This window comes from Brassica napus, chromosome C7 (genome assembly GCF_020379485.1).
Source record: "Brassica napus cultivar Da-Ae chromosome C7, Da-Ae, whole genome shotgun sequence".
Classification (NCBI taxonomy): Eukaryota; Viridiplantae; Streptophyta; class Magnoliopsida; order Brassicales; family Brassicaceae; genus Brassica; species Brassica napus.
In genome coordinates, this window is record NC_063450.1 from 22,723,506 (window position 1) to 22,743,544 (window position 20,039).

Here is a 20,039-nt window from a genome sequence, read left to right on the forward strand (position 1 = left end):
AACAACTTTTTGAATCGAGTTAGGTATATAACTAAATCAATAAATATTATGGAAACTATGGAACCACGTATGAATCGAGTTAGGAAAATCAACAAATATAAAAAAGGGAAGATCGTAAACAGCCGGCTCCACCAGAGACGCCGTCTCTTGCGCCGCATCTCCGTCGCTCTCTGTCACAGCAACTCCGTCGCTCTCTGTCACAGCAACTCTGTCGTCATTAGTCACAGCATCTTCTTCTTGATTGTGTTCAGGCTCTAGCTTCTCGAGCATGGCATTGCTTGGGCTGATCAAGAGGGTTTCACGAATAAGCAGAAACAATTCGAGGGTCAGAGTGTACCCAGCGAGATACTTCCAAAGCAGGGACCTTTCAAGCTCAAACACCTTTCACGGCAAAGATGCTAAGCTTCCTGTTCTGATCGTCGGCGCTGGACCGGTAGGCCTCGTTTTATCCATCCTTCTCACCAAACTAGGTACTATTTACATTGAAAAGTCCTTCCTTTTTTTTGTTAAAGTTGAGTTCCTGTCTTTGATTGAATTGGATTCTCATCTTTCATGTTTAGGTGTGAAATGTGCTCTTGTTGACAAAGCCACATGCTTTTCTAAACATCCACAAGCTCATTTCATCAACAACCGGTCTATGGAGGTTAGATCATTGTGTAGATTTTGTTTCTAATGGTCTTTTGATTTATGATTCTTAGTTTTCATATGCTTTAGATCTTTCGTAAATTGGATGGGTTAGCTGGGGAGATTGAAAGATCACAGCCTCCTGTTGATTTGTGGAGGAAGTTTATATACTGTACTTCACTCTCCGGTTCAACTCTAGGCACAGTGGACCACATGCAGCCTCAAGGTGTGTGTTCTTCTCTACACAATCGACGAAAAAATGCAGGCCTTGATTTTGTTGTTTTAAACAGATTTTGAGAAGGTTGTCAGCCCTGCTTCCGTTGCTCACTTCTCCCAGTACAAATTGACAAGCTTAATGCTTAAGCGGTTAGAAAACCTCGGCTTTAATGTTCATAGTTCCAAAGAGTCGGATGGTCTTGAGCTTGACTCTGTTGTTGCGGGGAAAATTCTTATGGGTCATGAGTGTGTGGCGATCGATGCTAACAAGGAAAGCGTTACTGCAACTGTTGCTTTTCTCAAAGGAGGCAAGCGTATGGAAAGAAACATCCAATGTAGTCTACTGGTTGGTGCTGATGGTGCTGGGAGTGCTGTAAGAAGGCTCACAAATGTAGAGATGCGTGGGGAAAGAGATCTGCAGAAGCTTATTAGTGTCCATTTCATTAGCAGGGAGCTCGGTGAGTACTTGATCAATAACAGACCAGGGATGTTGTTTTTCATTTTCAACACCGGAGGTATAGGAGTTCTCGTTGCCCATGATCTTCTACAAGGAGAGTTTGTCTTACAGGTAGTAGCTATAGCCCTGACATAGAAAATCTCAATTTGTCTTACTTCATATACAGTAGCTTAGCGTGTAACCATTTCTTATTTACTGCAGATCCCATACTATCCTCCTCAGCAGAGCCTATCTGATTTCAGTACGGAGGTACATCTCAGTTTGTGACCAAGTTCAACTATGATTTTGCTTGTGATTTGTGTTACTGAGTGATATATTCTTGTAGATGTGCAGGATGTTGATATTCAATTTGGTGGGACATGAGCTTTCAGACTTGGATGTAGCTGATATTAAGCCGTGGGTCATGCATGCTGAAGTCGCCGAGAAATTCATGTGCTGTGAGAACAGAGTGATACTTGCCGGTGATGCTGCTCACAGGTTCCCACCTGCTGGAGGTTTCGGTATGTCTTCCAAATCTTTTCAAAAAAGTGAAACCATACACTGGTTCTTTGACAGTTTCTTTATGATTGTTAATCTTGGAAGAAATAAATGACTTTTTGAAGGAATGAACACTGGAATTCAAGATGCTCATAATCTTGCATGGAAAATAGCAGCTCTTGTTCAGGGTTCTGCAAAATCTTCGATTCTTAATACATATGAAACAGAACGTAGACCGGTATGGTGTTTTTTTTAATTTTTTCTTGCCATCGTCTCTTCTTAACTTGATTCATTTATAAGCGTCTTATTGTTCACTGCTAGATTGCCCTTTTCAATACTTCACTCAGCATTCAGAACTTCAGAGCAGCTATGTCGGTTCCTTCAGCGCTAGGTCTTGATCCAACAATTGCCAACTCAGGTGAAACTAAAACTACATTTTCTTCTTGCTCAGTTCATCGTTCAGTGATCAGCTTTTAAAGTAATTATACCTCTGTGGTGTTTTAGTTCATAGGTTTATAAACAAAACAGTCGGTTCCATCCTTCCAACTGGGCTGCAAAAGGCAATCTTGGATAAGGTCTTTGCAATAGGACGTGCACAGCTTTCGGAATCTCTGTTGAATGAGAGCAATCCACTAGGACATCAGAGACTTAGCAGACTAAAGAGTATATTCGATGGAGGAAAAAGCCTTCAACTACAGTTTCCTGCAGAGGATCTTGGTTTCAGGTATCATCATCACCTTTTGAACTGTAGAACTCTCACTTTAGTTTGAGTAGCAGTCCTAAGGATACAAAAAGAGTAGAAACTAGGCCAGACTGCTTTTGTAAACTGATATGTGATATTTTATGAAACGGAGAGTTTGATTTTTAATGTTCTAACCACTGTGTTTCTGACATTTCATTTCAACAAAAGATAAGTAAATTCAGAGTTAAGAATAACCAAAGCTACTGTGTTTACTATTTAGGTACCAAGAGGGAGCCATTGTTCCTGATAATGAGTCTGGAGCTGGTGATCCTGAAGCACCAAGTGGTCGTAGAAGAGACTATGTTCCCTGTGCTGAACCAGGTTCAAGACTGCCCCATATGTATGTGAAAGTTCTGTCAGATTCCACAAGAGAAGTTATTGTTTCTACACTGGATCTTATTTCCATCGACAAAGTGGAGTTTCTACTTATAATATCGCCCTTACAAGAGTCCTATGAGCTAGCTCGCGCTACATTCGAAGTCGCAAAAGAGTTTAAGGCTAATGTAAAGGTATGTGTAATCTGGCCTAGTAGCAGTGACGATGGTGTTGTAAGGGATAGCAAATCAGCATTAGCTCCATGTGAAAATGTTGTTGACGTTATGGAAGTTAAAGAAGAAAGTGGTGGAGAAGCTTCTTGGTGGAGTATTTGTAAGTTGACAGAGAGAGGTTCTATTTTGGTACGCCCCGATGAACACATTGCTTGGCGTATGAAGTCTAGTGTTCCTTTGGAACCTACTCTGCACATGAGAGATGTCTTCAACATCATTCTTGGGAAACAATGAACAATGCCAAATTACTCCACATATTCTTTGTATTCTGTTTATTTCCAAATAAAACCATTTCTGTTTTTTTTTTTTTTTTGTAATAGTGTTTTAAGCTTTCTTTACATAAAGTGTAGAACATTAAAAAATAAGAATATTTATACTAGAGTGTATTTCGGTTCTGTTCACTGTTCAGGGGTTTCACTAGGTAGAGGAGTTGTGGGTATGATTGTTGGTTCACGTTAGCTAGTAGCTATCCTGGTAAACAAGTATCCAGTGACTGCTGTGACACTTCCAAGCATTCCACCAGCAACGACCTGCTCTCTCGGCAAATGGAAAACAGAATCGGATGAGAAACAAGAAGTCTCTATATTCATACAAATAAAAGAGTAAAGTTGTAGAGCTCCATCAACTCACAGAAGCTTCTAAAAGTGTTTGTAGGTTGTTCAATCAAACTGTGTAATACTAAAACATACCTGAGGAGGGGTGTGGCCGAGAAGTTCGCGCAATGGTCTGCTTTCAGCCAGTGGGTGTTGAGCAGGAAGTTCGAACACAATCTGATTGAGAACCTGTAAAACGAGTCAGACCCCAGATATGAGGAAACTAGAGCTCAAATGCATCAATAGTAGTACCTTTTTTATTTAAAGACCAATCAGGTTAAAAGATGAAACAAAGAGGCAGCAGCAAGCAAACCTCAGCTTGGCGACCCGCATGCAATCTTACACCGGTAGCATCATACATAACCTACCACACACAGTATAAATAAACAAGAGAGAGAGAGAGAGAGAGTAAGCTAATGAAAGAATCCCACGAGGTGACCAACTTACAACAGATGCCAAGATCAAGGCAATAGCAAAATGTGATCCACCAAAACCCTCTTGCAAACCAATAGCAACAGCGAGAGCGGTAACAGTAGATGAATGAGAAGAAGGCATTCCTCCAGACCCAAGAAGCTGTTTGAGATCCCATCTCCTTTCCCTATACCTGCATAAGCTACAAAACATGTAAAAGATCCTCCTCCTCCCTTTTCGTCTAATTAAGAGTTTCTATTAAGTAGACGAAAGATCTATCCTTTCCCACTAAGAGGGACAAATATGTAACAAGATCACTCCTTCGAACCAGGAGGTGAAGAGTTTGATGAACTGAGCGATGGCGAATGCCGTGAAGGCGGAGATGAGAGGGTAGTTCGTGAAAATAGAGAAGTAATGAGTCGAAGACGTAGCAGTAGGCGTGGAAGAATCCTCCATGGCGGACGATGGATGGATGGATGGATGGATCTCGTAAAGGCTTGAAGATGACAAATAATCCACAATTAAGGCAAATACTCGAATCCTTTTACGAATGTTCGTCTTCGAAATCTAATAATCCAAAATAGCGTCTCCGTGACGTTTAATCTTCTTTCGTATTACTTTGACCATACTTTTTTCCCCGTCAAAATCGAATACAACAAAGAAGATTGGTTCGATATGGTTTATAAACGGTTTGGTAATCTACAAATTGAATCGAAGGAGCTGCCAAGGGAGATTTTGATTTTTCTAAGGAAGGGAAAGAGTTTACGATTGTCTATCATTACCCTTGGCTACCAGCAAGGTGTAGTTTCTGTGATAAATGGGGTCACACGGATAAAGTCTGCAAACTGAATGGAAAGAGGAAGAAGCATAATGAAGGTTCTGATAGATCACCCAGAGCTGGGGGAGAAGGGAAAATAAATAATGGAGAAGGCACTAACACAAGTCAGGAAGAAGAGATAAGGGATATGACAGGAGATACAAATGTGAAAAAAATGGAAGGGGATACAAAAGAGAGTGAAGTGAAAAAGTCGAGGGAAATTTGTGAGAAGTATGGTACTAGTAATTGGGCTCTAGTCTCACCAGCGAAGATAGGAAGATCACAGTTGAAAACACCTCCGAAGAATGAATTAGAAGTTCAGATATCAGCTTCGAAATTTTCTGTATTGAGCATTGAGGAAGAAGCTGAAAAGGGGGAAATAGAGACAGAAGAGCAGGATAATAATGATGATGAGGTTTCAGTTGCTAGTGAACAAATGAGGGAGTTGGATAGTGATTTGTTGGAAGATGTTATTCTGGCTCAACAAGCGAAGGGAAAAGATAGAGCTGGAACGCAAAGAGGGGTGAAGAGGAATCAGAAGGCTAAGGCTTTGGATGTCAATCTAAAGAGTACAAGGCATTCTCGAAGAAAACATTAATGACTAGTTTCTTCTGGAATGTGCGCGGATTGAATAAAGTTTTGAAGCATTCCGTAGTAAGAGAGTGGACTAGAAGTAAAGACATGAAGTTTGGCGCTATATTGGAAACAAGGGTGAAAGAAAAGAAGATGGGGAAAATAATGAAGTCAGTTTTTAGTGATTGGTCTTCTATGACTAATTATGAGTGTAGTAATGGAGGAAGAATTTGGGTTGTTTGGAGAGAGACAATATGTTTAACACCAGTATACAAGACAAATCAAATGATGACTTGCTCTGTGGGTATACAAGGAGAAGCAGATTTCTACTGTACATTTGTTTATGCTAGTAATCAAGTGGAGGAGAGGAAGGAATTGTGGAGTGATTTATGTCACCATCACAATTCTCCTAGTTTCAAAAACAAGGCTTGGATTATTATGGGGGATTTTAATGAAATATTGGAGGGAGAGGAGAGTTCTGGATTTCTAAATATGGGAAGAGTGTCTGGTGGAATGAGGGATTTTCAAAGAGTAGTTCTACATTGTCGGCTCTCAGATATGGGTTATCAAGGTCCTCTTTATACGTGGTGTAATAAGAGAGAAGAAGGTATCATCTGCAAGAAGTTGGATAGAGTATTGATGAATGATGTTGTTCTACTTCGTTTCTCTAGTGCTTATTCAGTATTTGAGCCAGGAGGCTGCTCGGACCATATGCGATGTAAGATTCAAATCTGGCCACCCAGTGAAAAGATTCGAAGACCATTCAAATACGTAAATGTGATTGGAAAACTTCCTGTGTTTTTACCAATGGTGAAAAAGTACTGGGATAATACAGAGAAGCTGTTTCATTCTACTTCGGCTTTGTTTAGATTCTCGAAGAAACTAAAGAATCTGAAGCCACTCATTAGAGAAATGAGAAGAGAAAAGTTGGGAAATCTGACTAAGAGAGCAAATGAAGCACATGAAGTCTTATGTGATAAGCAGAGAAACACTTTATCTAGTCCAAGCAGTGCTAATATTCAGGAGGAAGCGGAAGCGTATGAGAAGTGGGTATTTGTAGCTAGGTTAGAGGAGGAGTTTCTTAAACAGAGGGCGAAGCTGCACTGGTTAGATATTGGAGATGAAAACAACAAGACTTTTCACAATGCCATTCGAACTCGTCAAGCTCATAATACAATACGAGAGATAAGATGTTCAGATGGTACGACTGCAACAACCCAGGGAGATATAAAGAGAGAGGCAGAAAGGTTCTTTTCTGAGTTTCTAAATATGCACCCTCAGGACTATCAAGGTGTTTCAGAAGATGAGTTACAGTCATTATTGGAGTTTAGATGCACCTTGAGGGACTGTCGTATGTTGGAAGCAGAGGTCACTGAGGAAGAGGTTCGTAAGGTCCTCTTCGCAATGCCTTCAAATAAATCTCCTGGACCAGATAATTGCAAATAGGTTGAAGATGTTGCTCCCGCGAATTGTCAGTGAGAATCAATCTGCGTTTATAAAAGGCAGATTGTTAATGGAAAATGTTTTATTGGCTTCAGAACTGGTGAAGGATTATCACATGGATATGATATCTCCAAGAAGTGTTATGAAGATAGACATATCGAAGGCATTCGACTCTGTTCAGTGGGATTTTGTTTTGAAAAGTCTGGTGGTTATGGGATTTCCAGAGAAATTTATCCATTGGATAAAACTGTGCATCACCAGTCCTTCTTTCTCGGTTCAAGTGAATGGGGATCTTGCTGGATATTTTCAGAGTGCTAGGGGACTGAGGCAGGGATGCTCTCTCTCGCCTTACCTATTTGTGCTTTGCATGAATGTACTATCTAGGAAAATCGATAAAGCCGTGCAGGAGAAGAAATTTAAGTTCCATCCTCGCTGCAAGTCTCTCTCTCTTACCCATCTATGCTTTGCAGATGATCTTATGGTTTTTGTAGAGGGTTCTAAAGAGTCAGTGGAAGGGGCTCTTTCAGTATTTCAGGAGTTTACTGGATGGTCAGGTCTGAGAATAAGTTTGGAGAAGTCCACAATCTACATGGCTGGAGTAGCTGAAGATGAGAAGAGAAGAATTCTGGCAAATTTCCCATTTGCAGTAGGTACTCTCCCAGTCAGATACTTGGGACTCCCGCTTATGACTCTTTCAATGAAGAAGCAAGACTACCAGCCTCTGGTAGAAAGAATAAGACATAAGATTAACACTTGGACATGCAGATTTTTATCTTATGCTGGGAGGTTGCAATTGATCAAGGCTGTATTGATGAGTTTAGTCAATTTTTGGGCTGTTGTCTTTAGATTACCTAGCCAATGCATTAAAGAAGTGGAAAGTATCTGTTATGCATTTCTTTGGTCAGGGCCTGAGTTAAAAACGACGGGTGCAAAAGTAGCTTGGAAGGATGTATGTCAGTTGAAAAGCGAGAGGATTGGGAATAAGATCACTTAAAGAAGTAAACAAGGTTTATGGGCTTAAGCTCATTTGGAGAATGAGTACTGGAAAATCGTTATGGGGCAAATGGATCGAGGAGAACTTGTTGAGGAAGAAAAGCTTTTGGGAAGTCAAGAGTAAAACGCAAATTGGTTCGTGGATGTGGAGAAAGTTGTTGAAGTTAAGAGACATTGCAAAGACATTTTACATGAAGGAGATTGGTAATGGTCGTCATACATTTTTTTGGTATGACAAGTGGTCAGATAGAGGGGCTCTGATTGATATACTGGGGGAAAGAGGTATCATAGACATGGGCATTGGTCGAGAATCCACTGTTGAGGAAGCAAGTCTGAGTAGTTAAAAGATATTGAAGCTGAGCTAACTGAGGTGGGGAATCGTTTATGTATTGAGAAGGAAGATGTTAGTTTATGGAGAAGAGAATCAGGCTATAAGCAAGAATTCTCGACTCACGAGACTTGGAGTATTTTGAGAGTGACCAAGACGCAATGTAGTTGGTCTCGGGTAGTTTGGTTCTCACAAGCTACTCCTAAATATGCATTCATGACTTGGTTGGCCTTATTGAATAGGTTATCTACTATGGATAGAGTTGCAAGATGGAGCCAATGTGCGGATACAATATGTGTCCTCTGTAAAACGGCTCAAGAGACAAGAGATCATCTCTTTTTTGAGTGCTCTTATTCATCGCAGATATGGGGATCTCTTGTAAAAGGGATATTGAAAGAGACGTATACAAACGAGTGGAAGGACATTGTGATTTGGATATCTGATGAGAAGATGGAAAGGATGAGACTGTTTTGTATCAGATATGCATTTCAAATAGCATTGTATACTCTTTGGAGAGAGAGAAACAAGGTTCGTCATGAGAAGAAGCTCATGCCAATCGAAGTGCTGAAGAAATTGGTAGATAAAGGGGTGAGGAATAAGTTAAGTCTGATGAGATCAAAGAAAGTAAGATTTATGGAGAAAGGGTTACAGTTTTGGTTTAGTACAAGATTGTAAAGTTCTTTGAGTTCTTATGGGGAGTTACTAAAAAGATTACATAGTCTGCACCATTTGATGTAAAAATGATCTTTTTGATGAATAACAATTTAACATTCATTCGGAAAAAAAAAAAAAATAATAATAATCTTCTACGAATTGAAATCGATTTGGTTTGGTTCGGTTTAAGTCTCTTTTATCTGACTAGTCCCACCAGCTCTCCAACAATAAAACTCAACTACACAGACAACCTCGTTCGTATCGCTTTTCGAATTTTTTTATTTATTTTCTCTTGAAATTATAAAATACAAAAAGTCAAAGACTTTTACTTACTTTCGTCGCCTCTCTCTGAATCGATCTTTTCGGACGGAGTTTTCCATCTCCTCAACTCTCACAGTTAAACAACTGTGTCTCTATGTGTTCGATGGCCACCACCGTCGCAGCAACAAAACTCACCTCCTTGAAAGCCACCGCCGGGAAGCTCGGTTACCGTGAGATCTGCCAGGTCCGTCAATGGTCTCCGCTTCAGTCTGCGATGCCTCATTTCGGTATGCTGCGATGTAGACAGCCATTTGCAACCTCCACTGGTAATTCAGCTTCTTTCTCTCGGGCTTGGCTGTTTCCCTTAAGACTCTCTCTCTCTCTCTTCTCATTAGATTCTATCTTCACGCAGTTGTGAACGCTCAAGCTCAAGCTCAAGCTCAAGCCACGGGTGTTGAGCAAACAACGACAGAAGAAGAAGAAGCTGTTCCAAAAGTGGAATCTCCAGTTGTGGTTGTGACTGGTGCCTCTCGAGGCATTGGTAAAGCTATTGCTCTTTCCTTGGGCAAAGCTGGCTGTAAGGTTAGTACTTTTACACCATCTGCTTCCTTGTTGTTTCAGATTTGGTATGTAAAGCCACCATACTAGTCTTCAAGTCTTTTGAGCTATCAAGATTTCAGCTTTGCTTTGCTTTGCTTTGCTTGCAGTTTAGTGTTTTAGAAAGGAAAACCCGTTGATGTACGGTCTAATGATGAAACATTGTGGTTCTGCTTGCAGGTCTTGGTGAATTATGCTAGGTCTGCAAAGGAGGCTGAAGAAGTTTCCAAACAGGTGTGACTGATGCTCTGAATTTGAGTGTTAATTTGTAATTCCCCGTGCTTTGCTTTTGCAGCTCTTTCCTTGTTTTCTGTTTCGGGGGTATCACTTTTAGACCAATAAATCATACATCTTTATTTAGACATGGGTGTTAATATTGCTTGAAAAATAAATGTGCCACCTTTTGAGTTTAACACTGAATCCTTGTAACAGTTTTGATTTCTGAGACAATAACTGCATTTACCGCTGTAGTTTCTGGCTCTGGAAAATGTTTCATTATTCGGTTTCTTGTTGCCATATGCTTCTCAATTCCCTTTGTGACTTCACTCTCCAGTTACCCCCATCTTTTCCCTAATAAATAACATCTTCACTCCATAGTGTTTTTTGTCCACTATGTCGTCTTATTCCGTGTCTTATCTATGGACTTTGTAGATTGAAGAATATGGTGGCCAGGCTATTACTTTTGGAGGTGATGTCTCGAAAGAGGCTGATGTGGATGCCATGATGAAAACCGTAAGTGATCAGTTGTTGTACCCTCTCTTAATCTTATAATTCTCCTACATCTTTTACCATTTTCCTTTTCGTGTAATTTTATTTCTGCAGGCTGTTGATAAATGGGGAACCATTGACGTCGTGGTTAACAATGCAGGTATATGAAAACCTTAGTTCCCCCTTTGATTTTTACTTACTAATCTTACGGACATGACTAACATGATTTTCAGGAATTACCAGGGATACCTTGTTGATTCGAATGAAGAAATCTCAATGGGATGAAGTGATGGATTTGAATCTCACTGGAGTGTTTCTCTGTTCCCAGGTTAGTGTTCCTACTGAAGTTTTGATACTCAGAAGTCAGAATCTTAGGGCCTGAAACTTATATTTACTTAACTCTCTGTAGGCAGCAACAAAGATCATGATGAAGAAGAGAAAGGTATTATTATTTCACTTCACCTTGTTTATTTTTCTCTCAACTGTCACCGCCTTTGTCCTCACATGCTTTCCATTGTTTTCTTGATTAGTATAATTGATGGTAATAGTTTTGGATATGATATTGCAGGGAAGGATCATCAACATAGCATCAGTTGTTGGTCTCATTGGTAACATTGGGCAAGCAAACTACGCTGCAGCTAAAGCTGGAGTTATTGGGTTTTCCAAGACTGCCGCCAGAGAGGGTGCTAGCAGGAATATAAATGTATGTAACCCATCTTCCTCATCATACTCCTCTTTTTCATTCTTTGGACAGGATATTAAACTTGGTCCATTGACCAATTTGCTCTTTTACAGGTGAACGTGGTTTGCCCTGGATTCATTGCATCTGACATGACTGCCAAGCTTGGAGAAGACATGGAAAAGAAAATCTTGGGAACAATCCCATTAGGTTAAAAAAAAAATAGAGGGTTCAACTTTTACATTGTGTTGTGGGTAGTTTTTCGTAGGTTAGGATGTATCTGATACAAAGCAAACTTGATTTTTTTTTTTCAGGACGATATGGACAACCAGAAGATGTGGCTGGCTTGGTCGAATTCTTGGCTCTCAGTCCGGCAGCCAGTTACATAACTGGACAGGTTAGCTCATTACTCTTTATCAAATGAAAATTTCGTATTATTAGCCTTGGTTTCTCTGTTTATTTTACCTGCCTAACCATGGTTCAAAACTGTTGGTTTGCAGACATTCACCATCGATGGAGGTATTGCCATCTAGGCCTTTAAGCAAAAAAAAAAAATTGGTAAAACAGACAAAGTTGAGTTGTTTCTGGCACTTGGTCGGATTTCTGTTTTGCGGTTTCTGTTTGGAGAGAGAGATCTATAACTCATTTGCTTAAACTCAGTTACATAATAATCTTATTATATAAAGCTTGGTTCTTTAAAATTGATAATTAACATGATGATGACACATGATAATTAAAAATTTAAGATGATGACATGTGTTAAAATTTATCATAATTAATAATATAAATATAATAAGATAATAACACAAAAAAATTTATTTAATGGTAATTTTCTTTTTTTTTTAAATACTAAACAATAGCAAAAAGTTATTTGATGGTTTTTAGTTGACAATAATTTTTTTTTCTAATTTTTTTCCTTTTTACAATTCCTTAACAAAAAATATGTATAATGGTTTACTTAATACTAATTTTCGTTTTGTAAAATCGTTTTTTTAAATACTAAATAAAGATAACAGCAAAAGATTATTTGATAGTTTTTTAGTTGACAATAATTTCATTTTTATATTTTTTTTCTTTTTTACAATTCCTAAAAAAAATATGTATAATAATTTACTTAATACTAACTTTCTTTTTCTAAAATTAAAAAAAATATAATTTTGAAAATTTTATTTGATAGTAATTATTCGTTTATAAAAATCTTCTACAAAAAAAAAACTGTTAAAGAGTGTTTAATTGTAGTTTTTTTTTTCAAATCTAAAAAAAGTAAAATAAGTATTCCAAATATTTTCATATAATAATAGACTCTATTATTTAAATAGTAAATTTTCTATTTAAGAAATCATAATCCAAAAAGGATTACATTTTTTTTTATAACTGAAAGGATTACAATTATTCACATCTATATATAAGATTAAGCTCTCCTGTATTTTGTCACCAAACATAATTGCTTAATATATCATAATTAATAATATAAGTATAATAAGAAAATAACACAATAATTATTTAATATTAATTTTCCTTTTTTAAAATCATAAACAAAGATAATAGCAAAAGATTATTTGATAGTTTTTAATTGACAATAATTTCCTTTTTCTAATTTTTTTTTCTTTTTACAATTCTTAAACAAAAGAAAAGTATAATAATTTACTTCATACTAATTTTCGTTTTCTAAAATTATAAAGAAAATATAATTGTAAAAATTTGTTTGATAGTAATTATCCTTTTATAAAATCTTTTACAAAATAAAATTGTTAAAGACGGTTTAATTGTAGTTTTTTTTTTCTTCAAATCTAAACAAAAAATGTAAAACAAGTATTTCAAATATTTCCATATAATAATAAACTTTCTTATTAAAATAGTAAATTTTATGTTTAAGAAATCATAATCCAAAAATGATTACAATTATTCTTTTTTTTTGTAACGGAAAGGATTACAGTAAGAACTATAAAGTCTTTGATCATAAATTTCAAATAAGAGTGATTGAGAAAACAACAACTGCATGTGTGAAACAACTATTACCTCAAATACTATGTGAAAATTTTTGATTTCAACTACAAAGATTTTGCTCAACTTAAAGATACAAGAAACTATTAATTAGATGATAACATTCATGCATTTATATACATATATATATATATATAACGTTTTTGTTACATCAATAATATGAAAAAGCTGATATTCAAATAGTTACTCTAACTTAATTGTTAAGGAGGTATTTTCTGTAAATAACTGTAGCACTTTTTTCTATGAATTATTAGTCCAATTCCGTTAAGCAATTTCATTTTTTTTGTTTTTTTTTTCTACAAAAACTCTATTCTATATAGTGAAATTGAAATACAAGCAACATTATGAGCTGGACAAGTAAAACTATTTGAAGATATATATCGCGCTGTGAAATGTGATAATATTGTTATTATCATGAAAGTCTTTTAGCAAGAGATATCAAAGTGTAATTTTTTAATCAGCATCTTCTGAACTAACTTCTAATAAAAAATTTGGATGTTACTCTAATTAGTTGAAGAAAATTTAATATACTAATTTTTATTATTTCTATTAGTTTCAGCTAAGATGATGGTTGCTTGGTTAATCTTGACCATATGATTGAAAATTCTTAAATGAATAATGAAGTTTATGAAGCTCGGTATTAGTTAACATATATATATTTATGTTAACTTATATGAGTTAACTATATTTAGTTAACACAATTTTTTTTAAAAATTAATTATTTATTTATATATTTATTAGAATCCTAAATTTCATATTCCTAAAACTTATCCCACCCCCTCAATTCTAAACTCTTAGTCTAAATTAGCTAACCTTAGGATTATAAGTGGTTTTTTTTTAAAGCGAGAATAAAAGTGATATTAAGAATGTGGTATTTTTGGTAATTTCCCGTATAATATTGTCACTAACTCGATTGACCTTATTTAGCTTTCAATTTTTTTCATTTTAATTTTTAATTTGGTTGAGTTTGATTTAAATTTTTAGGTATAAGTGTTTTCTCTAGCTTTAAATACAAAATTGATAACAATTTACCTATGCACTATGATTATAAATACAAATACTAATAGGGATTTATGTGTGTAAATGAGTTTGTAATTATAAATAAATATCTCACAGCTTATGCAAACAAAAAAAAAAAATCCTCAATCTATAATAAAATGATTTATTATTTTTATGTGTTTTTACTAAAACATCAAACAAAATCCGTTGCAACGCACGGTTTGCAACGCACGGGCCTTATCTAGTATATATATAAATCAGTGATATTATATTTCACTACTTTGTTACGGTGAGAATTAAATCAAGGAAAATTCTAGTAACATGAAATTAATTGAATTTAACATTTTGAGATATAATCTAAAGTTAAACGGATCATCTATCTTATAGCGAAATAGAATGGGACTCATGATGTCTATCACTTACAACAATCAAGCATGAGCAATTGGTAATCTCTCAATTTATGTAAACGAGTGTTCATCTTTAAGCTAAGGCAGGCGTTCAGCTCATTCTTCAACTGCAAATCTTCTGAGAGAGAAACGGGCGTTGCTTTACTATTCTTTAGTTCTAAGATTTATTAGCTATGGTTTTTGTCATGTCTGCTTCCACTTTTAACATTTGAATCTCTTTTGAGAATGATATATATCACTCTGCATCTAGACTACTAGATGATCTAGTGATCAATTTCTCATACGTCATCAATCCATAAAGTTACCAAATAACAAAGAACCGGAAAGTGGAGAGTTTTAAATTATTAAAGCAGAAAACACATAAAAAAATTATTACGAGTCTTAAACTATACTAAAAGCTTTTTTAAAAAGGTAAGCAAAACAGACAGTCGTAGAAAACGAAGACTAAGAAGAAATCTAAGAGAAGAACTTGTAGGTGCTTGCATTGATAATGATGGTTCTGAGGCCACCAATGGGTGCTAGGATCGTCAATATAACTCCTACTATAATGCAGAACTGCAATTTTTCATTTTTCACACAACACCAAACCAAACACAAAAGTTATTAGTGTACAAGGAAAAAAATCAAGAACTATAGATCATTAGAAAAAAGAAAACATACCCAATTAATCGTCCAGGATAGACCAAACCTCTTTGGTTTCTTGAGAATGAGCCAGATAATGCATGGAAGCTGTAGTGGCAACATTAATATGTGTGTTATATCATTAATCATAACTATAGTTTCTAAGAAAAAGAATGAAACCAATATGAATGATTACGTAGTAAGTTGTTGGTGCGAAGGCAAATCCTCCAAAGAAACCGAGTAGTCCACCAAAGAACGGGATACATATTGCAATGAACATAGTGAAAGCTGCATGGTCCAAATCAGACAAATGAATGAAGTAGCTAAAATGAAAGTTAGGTGTGTATAATATGAGGAGTGTGACTTACCAACATAGAGACTGCGAGTGATGAAGCGGAGTGTGAAGGAAGGATCGAAATTCAGCTTCTTGACCAAAACGGTTTCCATCATGTCAAACACGGGCATTGCAAAGATCTGTTGTCTCCACAAAAGTAGAACATGTCAATATTCATGTTATATTTATCAATTCAATCAGAGGGATCAGATAAGTGGAGACCTGATAGCTTCCAATGACATGGACGACCACAAACAAGTTAGCCATTGCGACAAGCCAGACGGGCTTCTCCAAAGTCATGAGAATGTTGTCATCAACGCTGTTTCCAAAGATCCAATAGCCGAGGAACGCTACAGGGAAGTAGCAAATGGCGACTACGATGTAAGCTACAACAACTCCTCTCCACATTGGAACCTTTGAGGGCACCTCCGGAGTCGATGGGATGGTTGCCTGAATCTCCAACACGACGTTGTGACCTGCGTAGGCAAAAGCCACATCTCCCATCGCGTTCAAGAAGTTGAATACTTTTCCAGGAGTTGTCGAGGCTCTATACGAGTAGTCTACATCTGGCTTAACCCCTTTGTGCACCGATGCAGCCCAAGCGATAGTTGAGTAACTATAAATGCATCACAAAACCATACAAACCAATATATGATCACTACTATAACGTTTTAAATGGAAATGAAACGTAACGTTCAGGTTACAAAACAAACCTTAATGAATGTGTTTAATAGGTTTTTTTTTTTTTTTTTTTTTTTTGAAACTTTAATAGGTTTTTTTTGCTAAGATGTAAATATCATTTCAAAAAATAAAACGGTTTTAGCTGTTAAGAGGTCTTACGTTAAGGACATAACGGCAGCTGCGAGTGAAATGCCCGAGATGGAGTTGAAGTTGGGTAGGTGAGAGATAACGAAATGAACAGAAGCAAAGATCATGATCCAAAATGTGGTTCTGATGTCTTTGCAATCGGGGCAGAGGAGTTCATGGACTTTCTTGAGGGACTTTCCTCCCGTGACCATATAAACTATGTCGACACCGACCTCCACGATGAGCTGTTGAGGCACAACGATCCATAGACCAAGCTTTTCGCCAAAAGCTTCTTGGCCTAGCTCGTGATATCTGTCAAGCCTCTTCCCTGGTACAATCTCGTGCATCTCCACCATTTGCCACAGTGTGTACAAAGTTATCAACCATGACAGTATCATCAAAGTCACGCCAGGTCCCCTGTATCAACAAAAGAGTATATAGTGAATACAAATCAATGAAATGAATCATATATAGTCAGAGCCAGTCATGGGCATAGCGAGATGAAACATTCGTCTATACCCCCTAGTATATATATCATTTGATCCCCTAAATGATTATGAAAAATATATGTTTAGTAAGAGTTTCAAGCCTCATAGGTCTCAAAGGCGGCTTAAAATATAGATCTTAACGTACCATCCAAGATTGGACATAGCGTAGGGCAAGCTAAGAACACCAGCGCCAACCATGGCAGTAACATTGTGGAAAGCAGAGTACCACCACTTGGCCTTTCTTGAGGACGTGATCGGTAACCAGTCGTCGACTTTCTTCTGCTTCGCCGCAGCAATCTCGCTCGCTGACATTTCGCTCTTACTCATATTGTTCTTTGAGAGATACTGTTTGAGATACAAGAAGATTTTAGAATGAATATGAAGAGATGAGAGTTATGTAGTATTTATAAGAGTGGATCAAGATTCGAGATTCACTCACTTTAACGACTTTGTCTGGTTTAATTATTCAATTTTACGTTAGTTAATTTTTTAAAAAATTTGTAATTAACAGATTTGAAATTCAAGTTAGTTATGTTACTAAATATTTTGGTCTTAACCCGTTGTATAAGGCAACAACAGCTGAGAAACCGTTGTGTTTTATTCCCACCACTTGTTCTGTAATGACTAAATTCACATGTCTTTTTCTTTAAGGAAAAAGATTTTCTCTTCATTCAGATCACCTGATTGCATTTCATGAATCTTTTAATCTGGAAATAAATATCATGAAGATATAACAAGATCTTTTAGCCAACTGGATAATTTTATAACTTTAGTTTATATTTTGAGCAAAAAATAAATTTGTATTCGGATGATCCCAAGAATTGATACCTTTCGGTATTTTAATATCTTTAGTTTTTTTTTTTGGTAACAATATCTTTTGTTTTTGTATAACTTTTTTCATTTTCTTACATCTTTTACATGTACTCCCTCCGTTTCATATTAAGTGTCGTTTTAGAGAATTTTTTTCGTTACAAAATAAGTGTCGTTTTCGATTTTCAATGCAAAATTTATTAATTTTATGCAAAATTTATTTTTTATTGGTTGAAATATAGTTAGGTATATAGGTAATAGTGTTTTTTTTTATAGGAAATGTACAAAATTAATTGTTTTCTTAATCTGTGTGCCAAAACCTAAAACTGAATCTTATAATGAAACAAATGGAGTATATTGCAGTGTTTTCTTAACTCAACGTCTAAAATAGGGTTACATTTCCATAGTAATTGTGGGTCTGAAGAGACCAATATACGAAGGTATCGTGACTTTATGGTTAAAAAGACTCATTTGAACCTCGTGATATTTCCAGAAAAAAAAAATAACTATCGAGAAATCTTTTTTTTTGTATTCATTGACCTAATTCCCTTCTATCTAACAACTAGACCAGATCTTTTATTTTGGTTATATGCTCTTGACCATGTCTTTTTATTCATCATATGTTTCTTTTTGTGTAAGATAAGATCTTTTGTGTAAGATAAGATCTTTCTTTCTTATTTGTAAAATGTAAACCCACGTTAAATAAGTTCTCGCTACAAGAAAACATAATCTTAACGAGGGCGGTTTTCCTCGCTAATTCGTCGTAAAAGAGGCTTTACGACGAATTAGCGAGGAAACGCGTTTGCTCGTTACACGTCTGTCGTAACACATATTTCCTCGCTAATTCGTCGTAACTTAGCGAGGAATATATTTTGTCGTAAAGACGAAGTAGGACGATTCGTCGTAAAGACCACGTCAATATTCCACGTAAGGACGTCGCTATAATACCTCGTAAATACCTCGAAAATAGTTCCTCGTAACCTACACGTAAATACCTTGAAAGAGTTTCCTCGCAAAATACACGTAACAACCACGAAATGATTTCCTCGTAAAATGGTCGTAAACTTTTCCTCGTTATTTCCTCGTAAATGATTCCTCGTAAAATACTCGTTAAATATTTCTCGTCATTTCCTCGTAAGGTTTCCACGTAAAGAGGTCGTACATTGGCTACGAATTTACTTCGTTTTTATTATTTTACACTTCGTTTTTATTATTTTACAGAATTTAAAAATATAATTAAAAAATAATTAAAATTATTTAATTTAATAATAAATTAAAATTCAAAATAAAAATAAATCAATATGAAAATATTTTATATATAAATAAGTTTTGAATTTATATAATACAACAACCAAAAAAAAAAACTAAGGGTCGTTCATCGTCCGGTAGAATTCATCACTCCTCCTCGTAACATCCGCCTCGTTATGTACGTCGGATGACTCGCCTTGAATGAGATGTTGTTGTCGCATGTTCCTCAACATAGACTCCCATTCCGGATTTGTGGCCGCAATAACGTCCAAGAAGCCCTCGACTCCACCCATACGAGATTTTGTCGCGGTCAACTCGTTACGCAGCTGAGCGGACTCTCTACGCAGCTCCGTGACTTCATCATCCCGTCGCTGACCATAAGACGATGTCGCTCTCGGAACATCGTTGACGGAACCAATACCCAACGTCCGTCCCTTTTTTTTAGGGACAACCTTAAAAACAAAAAATAAATATTGTAAGTAAAAATTTAAAGTTAAATTAAATGAATAATTAAAAATTATTTTTTTTGAAAATTTACCTCCTCGTAAATCTTATCCACTTCAAGTGTGGATAAGGTGACGGGTAATCCGTCGGTAGACTGCTGGGTCAGCTGAGTCTGGCGGTCTTCAACCTGAGCAACTACGTCGTTGTAGATTTGCTCGGACTTGCCATCTACAAATACGCCCGCCTTGTTCTTGTGGGTCCTCTCGTAAAGTTCCATAAGAGACGGGACATCTCTTTAGCCTAAAAAACAGTTAAGAAAGTTAGAATAAATTAATATATGTATTAAAAAAATTATTTAATAAAATATTTAATTACCATTTCCAAACGGACACCGACGTGGGGTTTTTGGCCCGTAGTGTGAAGCATCGGCCCGTTCCCGTGCTCATCGACCGTGTTACGGGAGTTAGAGCAAACGGGAGTTAGAGCAAGCCTGGGCGATTCTAATGGAATCAGGAAGGCGCCAATAACGGATGAGGCCATCCCACACATCCGTGGTGAGCTCAGCGGGTTTGCCACGCTCATACCCCTTCACGATCCAGTCACCCTTCCAGTTGGAGACCGTGTCCAACAAGTGAACTTTCGCTTTCGCGTTAAACTTCTTCTTCACCCTCTCAGTGATCCCCAAGGCCCAATTATATTTTTGCTGTTGGAAAAAATAAATTAACAATTAGTTTTTTAGAAAGTATATATATAAAT

General features: G+C 36.6%; 5 protein-coding genes across 6 annotated transcripts; 3 read left to right on the forward strand and 2 right to left on the reverse strand.

Annotated features, from left to right (window-relative positions):
* The first annotated feature begins 47 nt into the window (after positions 1–47).
* LOC106425447 (2,4-dichlorophenol 6-monooxygenase) lies at positions 48–3,460 on the forward strand. Its single transcript, XM_013866182.3, has 10 exons — positions 48–470; positions 561–643; positions 715–850; positions 915–1,408; positions 1,499–1,546; positions 1,623–1,797; positions 1,900–2,012; positions 2,096–2,192; positions 2,279–2,498; positions 2,737–3,460. The coding sequence occupies exons 1-10, from the start codon at positions 269–271 to the stop codon at positions 3,296–3,298; spliced, it is 2,130 nt and encodes a 709-aa protein (XP_013721636.1). The 5' UTR covers positions 48–268; the 3' UTR covers positions 3,299–3,460.
* On the reverse strand, positions 3,414–5,032 carry LOC106425448 (uncharacterized membrane protein YuiD). The gene is made up of 5 exons (XM_013866184.3): positions 4,397–5,032; positions 4,105–4,261; positions 3,971–4,021; positions 3,754–3,846; positions 3,414–3,594 (listed from the first exon to the last, which is right to left on the reverse strand). Exons 1-5 carry the CDS (start codon positions 4,522–4,524, stop codon positions 3,520–3,522), a joined length of 504 nt encoding a protein of 167 aa, XP_013721638.1. The 5' UTR covers positions 4,525–5,032; the 3' UTR covers positions 3,414–3,519.
* A 2,903-nt stretch (positions 5,033–7,935) lies between these two features.
* On the forward strand, positions 7,936–8,897 carry LOC106425391. The gene is made up of 3 exons (XM_013866124.1): positions 7,936–8,224; positions 8,465–8,526; positions 8,586–8,897. Exons 1-3 carry the CDS (start codon positions 7,936–7,938, stop codon positions 8,895–8,897), a joined length of 663 nt encoding a protein of 220 aa, XP_013721578.1.
* Positions 8,898–9,151: 254 nt separating this feature from the next.
* LOC106425465 (3-oxoacyl-[acyl-carrier-protein] reductase 4-like) lies at positions 9,152–11,822 on the forward strand. Its single transcript, XM_013866199.3, has 11 exons — positions 9,152–9,463; positions 9,550–9,719; positions 9,915–9,968; positions 10,386–10,466; positions 10,557–10,602; positions 10,676–10,770; positions 10,852–10,884; positions 11,011–11,145; positions 11,238–11,331; positions 11,436–11,518; positions 11,622–11,822. Exons 1-11 carry the CDS (start codon positions 9,292–9,294, stop codon positions 11,652–11,654), a joined length of 996 nt encoding a protein of 331 aa, XP_013721653.1. The 5' UTR covers positions 9,152–9,291; the 3' UTR covers positions 11,655–11,822.
* A 3,025-nt stretch (positions 11,823–14,847) lies between these two features.
* LOC106425348 (lysine histidine transporter 2) lies at positions 14,848–17,401 on the reverse strand. 2 transcript variants are annotated; one of them, XM_048763837.1, is made up of 8 exons: positions 17,221–17,401; positions 16,927–17,126; positions 16,327–16,710; positions 15,709–16,102; positions 15,521–15,626; positions 15,349–15,440; positions 15,192–15,260; positions 14,848–15,086 (listed from the first exon to the last, which is right to left on the reverse strand). In XM_048763837.1, exons 2-8 carry the CDS (start codon positions 17,106–17,108, stop codon positions 14,988–14,990), a joined length of 1,326 nt encoding a protein of 441 aa, XP_048619794.1. In that variant the 5' UTR covers positions 17,109–17,126; positions 17,221–17,401; the 3' UTR covers positions 14,848–14,987. The 2 variants fall into 2 exon arrangements, with proteins under 2 accessions (XP_048619794.1, XP_013721537.1); XM_013866083.3 differs by lacking the exon at positions 17,221–17,401 and having other exon boundaries at positions 16,927–17,186.
* Positions 17,402–20,039: the final 2,638 nt, after the last annotated feature.